Raw genomic sequence first — 14,805 nt, forward strand, 5'->3', positions numbered from 1 at the left:
TTTGATGATCTTTTTACATGTTCTACAGGTTGGCTGCTACCCACCCCCCCACATGGAAGACACTCCCACATCAACCACGATGACTTACCCAGGGCGCTCCGCTCGGCTCCCCCCACCCAGTCTTGGCTGGCTGAATCCCAGGGCAAGGTGTGTTTCAAAGGAAGGGCCGGCCTCTCGGAGCGGAGCCGGGACCACATTCAGGGTGTCGGCCTGTCTCAGATCAAAGGTAAGCCAGCCCCGCACTGGCAACCACAAGCGTTTTTTTATGAAATGGTGGGTGCTCTGCCCTTCTGCAGAGTCTTTGATCTCAGGAGGGATTTACAAACATTAATTAGGCCTCCCCACCACCCCTGTGAAGTAGCAAAGTATACCTGTTCGACTGGCACCCAGGTAAACTGAGGCGTCACTGACTAGCGCAAGGGACCACCCGGGGCGCTGGGCCATCCCCAAGGGGTCGGCACCTGTCCCAAACGCTCCCTCCCCAGGCCACCAGAGCCCTCGCTCCCTGCCCTGCAGGTAGGCAGGCTAAGAGGCTTCGGCTACTGCCAGGCGTACAGAGTAAGGTCAAGGCAGCCACACCTCCGTGGCTCCGCCTGAGAACAGCTGCAGTCAGGGGCTACAGCCGGTGATGCCCACTCCCCAGAGCCCAGGCTGGCACACACTCCTGGAGCCTAAATATGACCAAGCACCCAGCAAGTGTGGGGCGCCTGTGGGAGATCCCTCCCTCTCCCAGCAGCTCTCCCAGCAGCGAGAGTCCTAGAACCGTGGTCGCCAACCTTTCGGACCTCACGGCCCACGTGGCCCACGGACCACCGGTCCCTGTCCTAGATGCAAGCCTGGGGATCGGTGGAGGAGTACAAGGGGAGGAAGCTGGGGTCCCGCTCCCCTCACCGAGGGAATGGTTCCAGGGCCAGGATAGTCTTGTCAACTTAGTTCCGAGTTTCCTAAATGCTGTCCAGGACAGAGGACCCACGGCCATCACCACCACCACCACCAAACACCGAGTGTCCCAGCCCTGTCCCAATCCATAACCCTGGTCACAGAAGGACAACCTACTGCATTGGAAGCATCCCAGGTTTTAGGCAGGCGCATCATCAGGCCTGCAGAATGAATGAATGAACCCAAAACTGAGCAAATGGATGGCAACTCTCTGACCATCTGGATTTATAAAGGGGCCTGGCAAAGGTCAGAGGAGGCTGAGTTAGCAGGTCAAGGCAGGTTAGGTCTCTAACTTCTGAACTAGACTTGGGAGGCTCCATCTGCCAACGAACACTAGCTACCTGGGCCTAACACCCAGCAACAGCCCCGGTCCCCAGCCATTCTTCAAACCATGGGGCCTGCAGAGCAATCCCCTCCATGAAGTGAGACCTAATTGCAAACACCAGGCCCTTACACTTGCGCAATGAGGGAAAGAGAGGGTCTTCCTAACTTCTGACTGCCGCAGGACGCACAGCCACCCGGTCCCTGGGTTCAGCCACGTCTAGTCTAACGCTCCTCCCCAGAAAATGCTGCTGGCTCGGGACCGCCTGGCACCCAGGTCAACAAATGTCAGGCCCTCACAGAGGGGGCAGTGAACCACAGCAAAACGGAGCGTGGCTTTTAGCCCCGAGTCCCTCCGAAGGCTGCGGGTTAGGACCCAGCCCCCTTCCCACGGCCTCTTCCCAAGTTGGGAGACTTCACAGAAGGGATTCCCTCAGTTGTGCAACCGGTTAAGACTTTAACAGTTGTCCATTGTAAAAGCCTTAGGACTGGTTCTCACCTAGTAACCCAAGACCAAAAATTCCACCCAGAGCTTAGAAACTTAAGAATGTAAGCGGCAGCCCAGCCGGCGTGGCTCAGTGGTTGAGCGTGAAACTATGAACCAGGAGGTCAGGGTTCGATTCCCGGTCAGGGCACATGCCCGGGGTTGCAGGTCCAGTGTGGAGTGTGCAGGGGGCAGCCGATCAATGATTCTCTCTCATCACTGATGTATCTCTGTCTCCCTCTCCCTTCCTCTCTGAAATCTATTTTAAAAGTAAAAAAGAATGCATGTAAGTGGCAGATCTAAGTTCCCCAGCCAAATATTCTTCTCCCACGTATAAGGTGAGGAGAAAAACCGGGGGAGCCTCCATCTATGGATCTGACCTCATCACCCCTGGCCCTAGCAGCCAGCAAAACCAGCCCCAGCCCCTTCCCCGTGTCCCCTGGGGGCTTTCCTGTTACCACCCTCCATGTCCTTAAACATCACCGCCTTTCCTTCTTTCTTTTTCTTTTTTCTTTTTTTTTTTTTTTGGTTTTATTTTAAACAAAGCGTTTTGGGTGAGTAACCAGCTGTTTGCGTTTCCGATTGGCAGGTTAATCACTTCCTATTGGCTGATCTGCAGAACTTTTCTCCCCCCCCTTGGAAATGGCACATTCCTGTCTTTGTGGCTTCTCTGTTTACACACATTTTGCTACCTAATGTCAACACTTGCTAATGAATAAATATATCACTCCACTCACTGAAAACGTCCTGGCCTGGCAGGATGGCTGCTTAAATCCGGTGAGCAGGCTTATTCCGGTATCTCTGCAGGAAACGCTAGGGAATGCAACCCTTTTCTTCTAGGGGTGTAGGTTTCTGGGGGACATTTTACCCTTAGTTGCCTTTACCCCTGGGGGGGGGGGGGGGTCAAGGTGATTGGTCTGTCTCTCTTTTGGGGAAAACCTCCAAATTTGAAGACTAGGGAAGAAAAAAAAACAGGACAGAAGTGGCCTTTGAAGCACGAACCTCAGGAAAGAATTCTTGAAGCCAAAAACCCCATCCAAGTTATTCTTTGAGAAAACAAGGGCTTGATAATTTCAGTTACCGTTTGCTACAAATACAGAGAGCTGGTTATCTCCTCATTAATGACCATTTATCTGGTGTTTTGTAAATCGAAAGCAAAATATCACATGCTTTGCAGGCCACTTATTAAAGACAGGCAGCCGGCAAGCAGCAACGCCTTCCCGACGTGAGGGAGCAGCGTGGAGTCCCGGGAGGGCTGCGGGCTTCGGTTACACCGTTCATTAAAGTATTTAATTTACGACAACGCCCCAGCAAAACTTTTAATTAGTGGGGGGGAAAGCCCAACAGGCAAAGCTCAGGAGAGGCCAAGGACGTGTAGAACTCCAAGAGCGAAATGAGGCCCAACCCTTCACTTTTCTCAGAACCTCGGCAAAAAAAAATAACACTCTATTTTCCAGGCATCCAGTACGCAGGGCACCAAGTTTCAAAGTTACAATCACTACCCTTCAGCTGATGAACCTCCCTCGGGCAAGGAGGGGCTCCTGGACACAGGGGCCACCCGCTTGTCACCCCCACAGCCCTGCCTTGCTGGCCCCTCCTCCCCCGGGGAATGTCGGCTCCATAGGGTGAGCCCTGCCCTGCCAGCCAGGAGTTGAATGCAGACAATCACAACAGAGCTGGTGCCAGTCTCCAATGAGCTTTTGCCCTGGCCCCATGCCACCCGGTGACAAAGCAACAGGCAGGCAGAGCTATGCCAGAAACTTTTATAGCCCCGACCTAGAATTCTGAGAAAATCCGGGAGGAGTGCTGACTTGCCGGGGAGGGAGGGGAGGAAACCCATGAGGGTGGTTTGGTCTTGGCTTCTTCAGTCTTCTTACCTTTTACTCCCAACAAGTCGTTTTCAAACCGCCTTCCCTTCCCCCGAATTATCCATGCTTCCCCCTGACTGCACTGACACTCACAAAGCCTCCAAATTCTCCCATCAGCCTGTCCTCTCTGGCTCCCAAGACACTCCGGCGTGGATCAAATTCCACGTGTTAAACCTGAGCCAATTTCGGTCCCGGTGCAAATACATTTTAAAAAAAAGATTGTAAAGCACATCTAAGAAACTTATACATACTATATACATGTTATATACACGTAATGTGTATGTAATATACATATGCATACATGTAATCTCCAGCCACAACACAAACAAAAATCCGAACTTCCAACACAGGAAACAACGTATAACCACCTCCAGGCTACCCCAGCACCTCCCCAAGCCGCTGCCAGGACATAAAAACCCGCATTCGAGAGGCTGTGTGTCTAACTTCAGAGAGGAAGGATATTTTTAAAATCATCTACTCACCAGTTGGTTTGAGAAAATCCATCGGGTATCTGGAGTAAGGAGGAGGAGGAGACTCTGGAATTAAGAAAGTAAGAGAAAAATAAATGCCGAGCCATGAGAACCAGAGATAAAAACTTATGATAACAGAGGCATTCTTTTAGCCCAACTGTTTGTCTTAGCTGTGGGGGTTGGAGGCAGGGCCGCGAGGCGGTGATTGCCTTGATATTTAGCTGTCAGATAAACAAAAGAGGCCGCCTGGCGCCAGCCGCGGGCTCCGCTCCTCCGCGTCTGCGGACGCCACCGCGGCGCTCGGCCGGCCCGGCTGGAAACCACCCGACCCGCCGCGGCTCCGCGGGCCGCGCACTTCAGTCCCCAGGGCGGGGGGCGACAGAGGCCCCCCTCCCAGTCCCCGAACTTCAGACCCAACTCCCACCGCCCGACACCCCCGTCCCGGCCCCCCCCCCCGCCGCTCCGGGAGGCACCCGCGCGCGCGGGGAGCACCCGGCTGCCCTTTCCCAGCCCACCCCAGAGACACCCCAAGTGCGCTGGTGAACTTAGGAGGATCGGTTGGCACCGGGGGGCACCCTTCCCCCACCCTGCACCGAGACCCAGGAAAAAGGGAAGCAGCGGAGGAGGCCGAGCGGATAGAGAGGCGGCGGCGGGGGTCTCCGTCCAGGCCCGGCGCAGCCAGGGGCAGGGTCCGGGGGAGCCGGCAGACCACCCCTACGGCGAAGGCTGTGCTTTCGGGGGGGCGGGAAGAAAGGAAAGCAGGGAGCAACCAACTTCCGACTCCTCGTTCTCTACAACCCTGGGCTGGCCGAGTGGAGGAGGGTCGAGTTGTGAGGGTTCGGCCTCCCATCCCAACCCTCTCTGCCCCCAAATCCCTAAAGCGGCGCGGCCACCGAGCCCGAGTGACTCTCCCCGTATGGACTCCAGGAGCAGAGACTTCCCAGCCTTCCTTGGCGGGCTTGGACCCAATCCAACTCGGCCACACACCTCAACGCCTTTCCGGGTGCGGGGGAGGCGTGACCCCTACTTCTCTCTGCACCCCTTAGCTGATCCGGAAGTGAGGACGTCTCCTGTCTAACCGCCTCTGCAGCGTGTGCACCAGCAGTGCCACCGCCGCCATCGGCGCAGCCTGGGAGCAACATCTGTAAGGGAACCCCCGGGAACGCCCTCCAGCTCCCCGGTCCCTGCTTCGCTCGTCCCCAAGCCTCCCACCGGGAAGGGCTGGGCACTCCCCTCCGGAGCGGCGGCTCCACGCACACAGCCCACGGGGGCTTCTCCTCCGTCCCTGCAGCGCCAGGGGGAGGGAGCGGGTGGGCGCCCAACAACTTCTTACCTAGTTCGCAGAGTCGGCTAAGGTGATGGGGGTTGCAGCACACCAGCTCGGGGTTGATCTTCCCGTAAGATTCACAGCAACACAGCCTCTTGACTTCCGAGGAATGCCTGAGATCCGGCCACCTGAACACTTTGCACAGCAGGAGGGGGAGCGAATAGGACGAGGGCGGCTGGGCGGGCTGCGAGCCGGCGGGCGCCCCCAGGCCCAGCCTGCAGTCCAGGCGGCCGGGCAGCAAGAGGCACGCGGTGCGCGTACCGCCGCGGGACTCCACGGCCTGGAGCAGCAGCTCCAGCTGCCGTTCCTTCAGTTTCTTGAGCACCGAGTGGGTGAGTGCCTTCAGATCCGCCTCGGCGCACCCGGCCGCCCCGGTGCCCGCGGCTGGGGGGTGGGGATGGTGACCTTTGGCACCTCGGACCGCCTTGCCCAGGCAGCAGCCAGCCCTGCCTGCGCCGCTGCCACCGGCCCCATGTGCCCGTCCGTCCGTCGTCCCTTCTCCCCGCAGCTCGCCTCCTCCTCCACCTCCCCCCGCGCCCTCCTCCTCGTCCTCGCCGCCGGGCGCACGGCTCCTCCAGAGACGCCGGACGAGCGCAGATCGTTTGGTCCTGAACATGCGGGGCGAGGAGGCAAGGAGAAAAGTCGTTTGCCGGCTAAGGAGCGAACATGACCTCCGCACACCATGAAGAAGTCGGGCGCCGAGTTGGGGCAGCAGGCGCAGGCGACAACAGCAGCAGCAGGGGCCCGGGCAGGAGCGGCGACGGCCCGAGGGGCGCTCCGTGGCATGCGCCAGTCTCCCGGAGGCCGGGGCGCGCGCGGGGGCCCGGAGGCGCCCGCCGGGGCTCGGGGGCCTGCGCTCCGGCTGCCCCACCCCGCGCGGCCCGCGCCGAGCGCGGCTCTCGGGCCCCGGCGCACCCCGGAGGAACGCAGCCGCCGCTTCCCTGGGGTCGGCGAAGCCTGCCGGGGTCGGCGCCTCCCCAAAAAGAGGCCCCCCCGCAGCGGCTCCCGACTGTCGGGCTCGCCAGCCTCGGCTTCCTACATGGAAGATCCGCGGGGGCAAAAAACGGAAGGCGTTCGGCTGAGCTGCAGGAGGGAGGTAAAAGCCTCTTTCCCCCTTGCTAAGCAACTTAATTTGGGGGTGGGGAGAAGCAGGCAATTTAAAAAAAAAAAAAACCAGGCACGCGATTTATTTTTTTCCTCTATATCCTTAGTAACCGGATCTCCTCAAATTCCGTGCACACGAAGACTCGGAGGAGGGGGCCGAGTGGACTTCACCCCGCATGAGATGTCTGGCGAAATAAAGGCTCGGAATCTAATAACCAAATATGCAAAGCCCAAAATGAAAAACACCACCACCTCCTCGCACCCTGGAGATCTGGAGCCGTCAGACTTGAGCTGGGGTTTAAAAAAAAGAAAATGTTTACAAAGTAGAACAAGACGTTTGAAGGGTGGAAAAAATGTATCCACGAGTTACAGCTCCCCTTTTTCCTTGCAGATCCCCGCTGGTCTTCCTCTCCTTTTCTTCTGGCAAAAAATAAAAAAAATTAAAAAACCGTATATCTTTTTAATCCACAGAAAGCTTTGGCTAGGCTCCTCCAATCCTCCGCGTCTGGGTGTTTTAGGGGAGTCTCTGGTCTTTCCTCCTTCGCTCCCAGGAGCTCTGGTCCTCGGCGGGGACTTCCTCGGGGCTGGCGGGGGCGCAGAGGCAGAAGATGCTGCGGCGGCTGCGCCCGGCGGGGCTGACAGCGCGGGGGAGGGCGGCGCGGCGGCAGCAGCGGGCCCCTGGCGGGTCGCGCGCTCTCGCCCTCCTGGGCGCAAGCGGCTGGCTAGTGCGGGGGCCGCCGGCGCCCCCTCCCCTGGCCGCTGCCGGCCGCCAAGCTCTCGGTCTGGGCTGCTCGCCTCAACCCGGCTGCGGCGGCAGGAGGCCCCGGTGTCCTCACGCCGCCTCCTCCTCTGAGAGTCTCCTCGTCGCGCCGGGAGCCTCCTTGTCCCCCGTCCGCCCTCTCCTGGCGCTCGGGTCCTTCTGCCGCCGCCGGGGGCTCGCCGCGCCGCACTCAGGGGCTCTGGGGCCGGGCTCTCGGCAGCTCGGCGCCGGCGGGCTGGCTCTGTCTGGAGCAGCTCTCTCCGCGCGGCGAGCGGACCGAGCAAGGCGCCCGGCTGGCTCGGCTGGCGCGGCTCGGGGACAGGATCCTCCGCGCGCCGTGCAAGCGAGTGAGTGTGCCCCAGGCTCGTCGCCTCCCGCAAGGCCTCCCGCCCCCGCCCCCTTCCCTCCTCCTTCCTCCCCCTTCCCTCCCCCGCCCCAGCCGCCGCCGCCTCCCTCCCCCCCCACCCCCCGCGGGCCCTCTGCTCTGCTGGTTCCACTGCGCAGTGGCGCGCCCGGCTCCGGCCTCGTCACGTGGCCGTCTAGACACCCTGTCGCTTTAAAAAAAAAAAAAAAGCGATTGTGTTTCGCAAACAACAGATCGGGTTTCTAAAAGCTATTTCTTCCCCCCGCCCCCCACCCCCCCCCCCACGCCACCGCCACCCCCTCCGGGGTTTGCAGAGAGGGGAACCTTGGTGGGGGGTGCGAATAAAGGTGGGGAGCAAAGAAGCTCCCAGAGTCGACTGAGCTCTGGCCGGATCAGAGGGGAAATGGGAAGCCCCGGGGGCACCCAGCGGGCTTCGCCGACGAGTTTTGGAGCCGAACGAGCCGGTCGGTGGCCCGATTGAGACCCAGCCCGTGGCGCTCCGCGGCGGCTGTCCCGCGCGCCTGCCCTAGCGCTTCATTCATTCGTTTTGTTTTAAAGGCCCTGGCGGCAGATCCCTTGGCCGCGCGGGAGGGAAGGGGGAGGAGAGCGCAGTCTCGGTTTAAAAGACATTTACACGGGACTGGACCGAGGCCCTGGGAGGTGTGCGCTGGAGGGAACAGCCGGGCCGCCGAGGGCGGGGAGGCGGCGCGAATGTGACCTCAGCGGCGGGCGCGCGCTCCCGCCCGCCCTCTCCCGCTCCGAGCTCGGGTTTCTAGGACTGCTTGGAGAAGTGTGTCTTGTGCACAGCTCTGGAATGCATTTGGCTGGTTGACGAGCTGCGAGGGGCAGCATCCAGGCGAGAGAAGGGGAGCGGGAGGGGCTCGCACGCCCGCCGCCGGCAGGTTTCCTCTGGAGCCCGGAAGACCTCAGTCACCCCGCCTCCCGGCGCGGGAAGGTTACCTCTGGAGCAGACCTGCCCAGGACGTGCATTTGCATGCGGGGCTGTTTCGGCACCCTCTTGGGCCCTGTAGCTTTTAAGGTGCTTAGGGTCAGAGAGTTTATCCCCTGACCCCAGGTTTGGGGGAAGCCTGGACCCGCTGACAGATTACCGCGTGGAAATGGGTAAAGCATTGGTAGGGCAAAGGACCAGAAGCGTTTAGTTTGTGAAAGCAGATGGTACTGAGAAACGTACTGATTTAAATATATAGGCATCAGTATTAACGAGGCCACTAGTTGGCATGGTGATCTAACTTCACATCTTATTTCATGAAATATGATTTTTTTTAAAATGTCATTTAGAATTGTGAGACCAGGAGGACAATGAAACTCGTTGGGGAGTTTAAGGGATCTTTAGGAAAGGTGAGATGTACTATTTTCATTTTCCCAGCTAAATTATACATTCGTAAAAGGAAAAAGCACAAACGACTCTTAGCGTTACAGCTCAGCCCCACTCTCCTCCAGCAATTTACAGATGTCTGACATGCAATAGGTGCTCAATAAATATATAGGAATCAACATAGTGGATAGGACTTAAAGGGGCATTTGGATCTCACACCCCAAACCCACCAAAAGCACCTTTAGAGTTATAAATAGGAGAGAAAATCAGGAACATTGATTACATAATCATCTCCAAGCAAGGGGTCTCCACTACGCGGAGATGACAAGTGCAGGAACATTGTGGCGTGGCAAAGAAGCTGGCATTCTGTACGTTACTTTGTGAGGCCACATAGACTGCAATTGTGTAAGTTCACAATTTTGTAATAAAAATGTTGCTTATTGTCCTAGCTGGTTTGGCTCAATGGATAGAGCGTCGGCCTGCGGACTGAAGGGTCCCAAGTTCGATTCTGGCACATGCCTGGGTTGCTGGCTCGATCCCCACTGGGGGGTGTGCAAGAGGCAGCCAATCAATGATTCTCTCTCATCATTGATATTTCTCTCTCTCTCTCTCTCCCTCTCCCTTCCTCTCTAAAATCAATAAAGTACATTAAAAAAATAAATGAGTAATCGTTAACATTAGATAATAACACATTTTTTTAAATGTTGCTTATTGAAAAGACACTGTGTGTGTGTGTGTGTGTGTGTGTGTGTGTGTGTGTGTGTGTGTAGCGTTCTAAAGAAGCAACCTGCAGAGGTAGCAGCCTGGAAAGCCCAGGAGAAAAACAGAAAAATGGATGAGGGAAAGGTTTGGATGTGGGTGATCCCATCAGCAGAGGCAGGGAAAGACGGAAGAGACATCAATGAGAATTTTGAGGTGTCTGGGAAATGTATAGCCTTAGAAAAGCTGAGGGAAAACATACCAGATTGGAAGTCAGAAAGCCTGACTCCTGGCTGGGGCCCTGCCCCTCACTGGTTAAATAACGCGCACTGGTGGTGATCCTCGCGTCAGGAGAGCAGTTGGCAGGGTTTTAAAAGCTTTCTGGGCAGGCGCCCTGCTCTCGGGGTCCCGTTCCTCCCTCTGCTCTGGGCCTCACTAGAAGATCTTCCCTTTTCAAGAGAGGCGAGGCAAGGCTCTCGACGTGACAGAAAGGACTTAAACAGAAAAGCAAAGGTCACCCCTCAAAGCCAGCTTCGGACTGCGGAGAATCTGAACGTTTGGAAATCTGGCCAATGGTGCGAACGCTGTGAGGAGAGGCCAGGGAGGGGTAGTGGGTGTTCCGGGAGTTGGGTCTGACGTCACAGCTTGTCTGGGTGGAACATGCATACACTTGCAGAGATATGTTCCCATATAGTGTAATTGCGGGTGCTTTAATTCAGGCGTCACCCCTCTCTTGCCCTCTCCACGCGGCTTTCCTCCTCCATTTTACTGCCCTGAGTAGGTGATGGGTGGGATGCTGGGCAAGTAGCGACAAGGCCGGCGCTGCTTTATGGGCGCCCCGGCATTCCCTGAATCGGTTAACATCCCGAGGCTTCCTGAGAGCGGGCCCCACCCCGTCACATTCTTATTCCTTTCCTTTCCAAGAAAGAAGCTGGGGCGCAGAGAACTCCTGGCTGGCTGGGGTGCCTAGAAAGGGAGTTCCTTTCCTTTCCACGGGCCTGCATGAGACCGACAAGCACCCTGCTTCAAACTATTCTGATGGTTTAAAAGGAAGAGAGAAAAAAAAGAAGTTTAGAAGTTCACCAAACTATTGTGAATGAGTTTGATTCTAATCACTTTGCTGGCAGGGAATATGGAATAAAATATCTCATTTGCAGTTGTTTATTTCCTGTTGTGGCTTCTATTTTCATCTTTTAGTCACTTTGGTGATAGATATCAAACTGAAATCATGGTGCAGCCACAAGTCACGGAGACCAAAATAACTTGCAGCCGAGTTATGACAAACCAGGATGGAGTCAGCTCAAGACCTGGCTACTTAATCACTGGCCCCTGGCACCCGGACGGCGGCGGGGGCTGCCACTTGACTGACCGCTGGTGAAGCATCCAGAGGGGAGAGGAAGCCGGAGGGACGTTTCTCCCAGGCCCCTGGTCCCCAGCCCTCAGAGCCCCAGAGTGCATGGGAAGTGGAGGACGCGCCGGTGGCCAGGGGGCGATGGACGTGAGAAACAGGAAGGCAGAAAAATAAGAATCCATAGAACTCGCCACACCTACAAGCAGCCCTAAGCAAAAGCAGACAGACGGTCCTGTCCAGGGAAGACAGGGTTCCTCCTTTCAGTGTTTTTCTCCTTTTCAGGGGTTCCTGGAAAAGAAGGGCAGAAGGAGGCCCAACGTGCAAGTGGGTGTGTGTTGGTGGAGCCAAGGACAGGGGTGAGGGCAGGGGTGAAGCCGAGATGAGGCAGGGATAAGGATTTCTCCTTGCAGAAGCCAAAGGAGAACAACAATTGGGAGAGGCCAAAAAAGTATTGGAAAATACTGACATTTCTTGCACAACTGTCCCCTGAAAAATGTGTGAGTGAGCCCCAAGCCATCCCGAACTGGCAGCCACACACGTGGAAGCAATGGCTCGGGAAGGGAAGCCGGCGTGCGTGAGGCCGATGTGACAATCGGCACTTCTTGGCTTGTCTTAGCAGAGCAGGAACACGAGTGAATGAAAATGCAGGTAATTCACAATCAAACAGAGAGGCTCTAAGCCCTGACTCATCAGGTATTCTTGTATTCCAGACAGGCTGTCAGCTGAACCACAACATTTGCCAGGTGGCTGTCCAGAGCGCTCAGCCAGGTACTGGGAGCGGAGGGAGGGGCGGGCGGGAATGCATGTTGCTTATGGAGAACACATGAGAGACGTCCAAAAACAGTAAAGGTCCAGGGCAAGAGAAACATTCAAACATGTAGTCACAAACATTTCCTGGCGTTTCGATGTGGTTTCTTCCCGGGAAGGGCACTGATTGACTAACGAACAGCGCTGCGAGGGACACTTCACTGTAGATGGCTTTTTGTACCTTTTGAATTTTGCACCATTGAGAAGGTGTTACTTATTCAAAAAAATATACAGATTTAAAGATCATTTTTAAAATCCCTGCCTGCTTTTCTCATTTCTTGAAATTTGCTCTTCTTTTCTTTTTTTTTTTTAAATCCTCACTTGAGGATATGCTTAGAGAGAGGAAGGGAGGCTGAGAGAGAGAGAAACATCGATGTGAGAAACATGGATGTGAGAGAGAAACATCAATTGGTTGCCTTTCGAACAGGGGATCAAATCCACAGCCCAGGCAGGCGCCCGACCAGGAAAGGAAATTGAACCGGCCACCTTTTGGTGCATGGGCTGACGACACGACCCGCCACCTCGGAGCCATGCCGGCCGGGCTTGAATGTTGCTCCTCTGATGTCCTTGTAGAAAGGGGTGGGCTGGCGAGGTCCCACGAGGAGGCGAGGCTGCAGGCGGCTTCTCTCTGCGGGGCAGTGACTACAGGAAGGCGGATGACAGCAGAGGCCAGTGTGTCATCCCAGACGGCAAGGGCGGAGGCTGCCTCGTCATGACCCCGGCAGGAGTCAGCGAGGAGACATGCCCGTCTTAATCAAAAGTCATTCTAGATACCAATCAGGTGCAAGTCCTGACCCAGGACGGACGGCCTCGTAAATACTGGTGTCGGAGCCGCAGAGACACAGGGAGGAGCCTGCCCGCTCTCCGAGAACGAGAGCTTGGCTTTCTGCAACGGAAATGTGTTCCCATGACCCTCAACCCACGTAGGCAGCACCGATTCAAGCCAGCGCCAGACCCAGGTGGCTCAGTGGCTGAGCGTCAACCTATGGACCAGGAGGTCACGGTTCAATTCCCGGTCAAGGGCACATACCTGGGTGGTGGGCTCGATCCCCAGTGTGGGGCGTGCAGGAGGCAGCCGATCAGTGATTCTCATCATCCATGTTGATGTTTCTCTCTCTCTCCCTCTCTCTCTTCCTTTCTGAAATCAATATATCTTTCTTTATTTTTTTTAAAAGAAAAGAAGTGGTGCCAGGTTCCAGGTGAGACCCCGGCGGGGAGGGGGGCTCTGCCCTCAGGCGGGACCAGAACCATGTCAACAACCAGAGGTCACCCGAGCTACCCTGGCAGCGAGAATGCAGGCGCTGCCTGGGGAACAGAAAATAGAGGCACTTTTTTCTGTCTGGGAAGGGTCTCAAAAAGTGTCACAAAGGAAGAAATATTTGGGAGGAGATTAGCTGCGTTGACTAACCAGGAAAACAGGAAAGAACGGGAAAAAATGTAGTTTTCTGTCAACTTCATGCTCTCTTCCAAACAAACCCAAGCCGTGCTTGTCACTTCCATATAGAACTACCCACGACGGCTCCTCAACCTCAGGAAGTCCCTCGGAATTCAGTTTTCTTTGTAGGAAAAAATGGCAGCAACAACCTAAGCTCATCTACGGTCACAGAGACGCTTCTCCTCAAACAACCGGGAAAGCCTCCGTGACTTCCACTCCCCAGATCCACAGTCAGGCCCACTGTGTCTGTCCAACAGTCGGGAAGCGGCGCTGGTTTTAACGCGAGTGGCAGGGGCGTGCCTTCCGCGGCGACCTGGCCTGCAAGGGGGCGCTTAGATAATGCTCTCGACGCCAACAAGGAAAAAACGATTCTTCGCCCTCGCAGGACAGAGACACACCCAGTTTGGGTGAGACCCAGGGGCACTAAAGAAATGGATTTGAAAGACAGCAAAGCAAGGAAATAAAAGTTGAGCTGAGCTCAGAGGCCCCTGGCCGGGTAGCGGATTCAGTCCCCGGTCAGGGCACATACAAGAAATGACCAATGAATGCATAAATAAGTGGAACAGCAAATTAGTGTTTCTCTCTCTGTCTCCCCTCCTCTTTCTCCAACGTCAGTGTGTATCCCAGAGGCCCCTGGTGAGCCCTGGTGCCATCTCCCTGCCGGTCCGAGTTGCAGGTGGCTCTCATTCGTCTCACCACCCTCCCACAGATCCCAGGCCCCTGGTCAGACGGGACTGCCGAGGTGCCCTGTGCTGCTTTCTGACTTTGTGTGCTTTTATCTTTCCCCTTCTCCGGCCAAGAGTCATTAAAGAATGCCGCTGGCGCTCAGCTCTGCCTAGTGAGGGCAGGTCGGGATCTGAGCGACACCCCTGGGAAAGGTGAGCTGGGCAGTCTGCAGTAGAAGCGTCAGAGTGACCACCCACCCGGCCCTGGCATGGTCTGGGACCCACCAAAGCGGCCCGGCCCCACGAGCGAAGGTCGAAGCACTCCTCCTGGGGAGGCCCAGGGGGCGGGAGAAACCCGCAGCCCAGTTTTAGGCTTAAATGCACTTTTCTGCCCTTCCGAGCTGGGAGGCCTTGGGAAAGCCCGTTTCCGCCGTCGGCCTGCCTTCCTCAAGCAACAAACACTGAATTAACAACGTCTCCGGTGTGCCAGACCCGGAGTGAGGCTCGGAAAACAAAGCCCTCCCCGGGGGTGGCCGGGACGCGGGGACCTCGGCCGCCACAAGCACTATGTAAACTAAGTGGAATACAGATGCTAATGCTCCCGATTCTCATGGATGCGGAGGTAGGAGACTCCAGCAAGATCATTTTGACAACCCTCCCGGCCTAGGAAATGACTTTTCAGAGGCGTTAAGTGTCCAGGGGATAGGGTAATGAAGAAGGAAGCCACTTTTCCTCGTGTCTGGGACTTGGTGTGGATTTTGCTACTTCCGGCGTCCGAGAAGCAGGAGCAGCATCCGAGTTTAAAAACAAACCAACAAGCCTGGGAAAGCTTTTCCTTAGACGGAGATAGGGATGAGGGAGAACACAATTTAAAA

The 14,805-nt window shown here is 56.3% G+C and overlaps 2 protein-coding genes across 5 annotated transcripts in view; one reads left to right on the plus strand and one right to left on the minus strand.

Annotated features, from left to right (window-relative positions):
* SMAD7 (SMAD family member 7) overlaps positions 1–6,038 on the minus strand; it is a 28,581-nt gene extending 22,543 nt beyond the window's left edge. For 2 of the 4 annotated variants that reach the window (XM_079784372.1, XM_079784371.1), the window contains exons 1-2: positions 5,416–6,038; positions 4,095–4,148 (exon numbers count right to left, since the gene is read on the minus strand). In XM_079784372.1, coding sequence (XP_079640498.1) covers positions 4,095–4,148; positions 5,416–6,025 — 664 coding nt within the window. In that variant the 5' untranslated portion in view covers positions 6,026–6,038. The other 2 variants (XM_079784374.1, XM_079784373.1) reach the window with 1 other exon arrangement.
* Positions 6,039–6,075: 37 nt separating this feature from the next.
* Positions 6,076–7,366, plus strand: LOC307107253 (uncharacterized protein; the record flags this gene model as incomplete). The annotated part of the gene is made up of 2 exons (XM_079784375.1): positions 6,076–6,505; positions 6,621–7,366. The coding sequence occupies 2 exons, from the start codon at positions 6,076–6,078 to the stop codon at positions 7,364–7,366; spliced, it is 1,176 nt and encodes a 391-aa protein (XP_079640501.1).
* Between the last annotated feature and the right edge of the window lie 7,439 nt (positions 7,367–14,805).

Source organism: Cnephaeus nilssonii (assembly GCF_951640355.1).
Source record: "Cnephaeus nilssonii genome assembly, chromosome: 11".
Classification (NCBI taxonomy): domain Eukaryota; kingdom Metazoa; phylum Chordata; class Mammalia; order Chiroptera; family Vespertilionidae; genus Cnephaeus; species Cnephaeus nilssonii.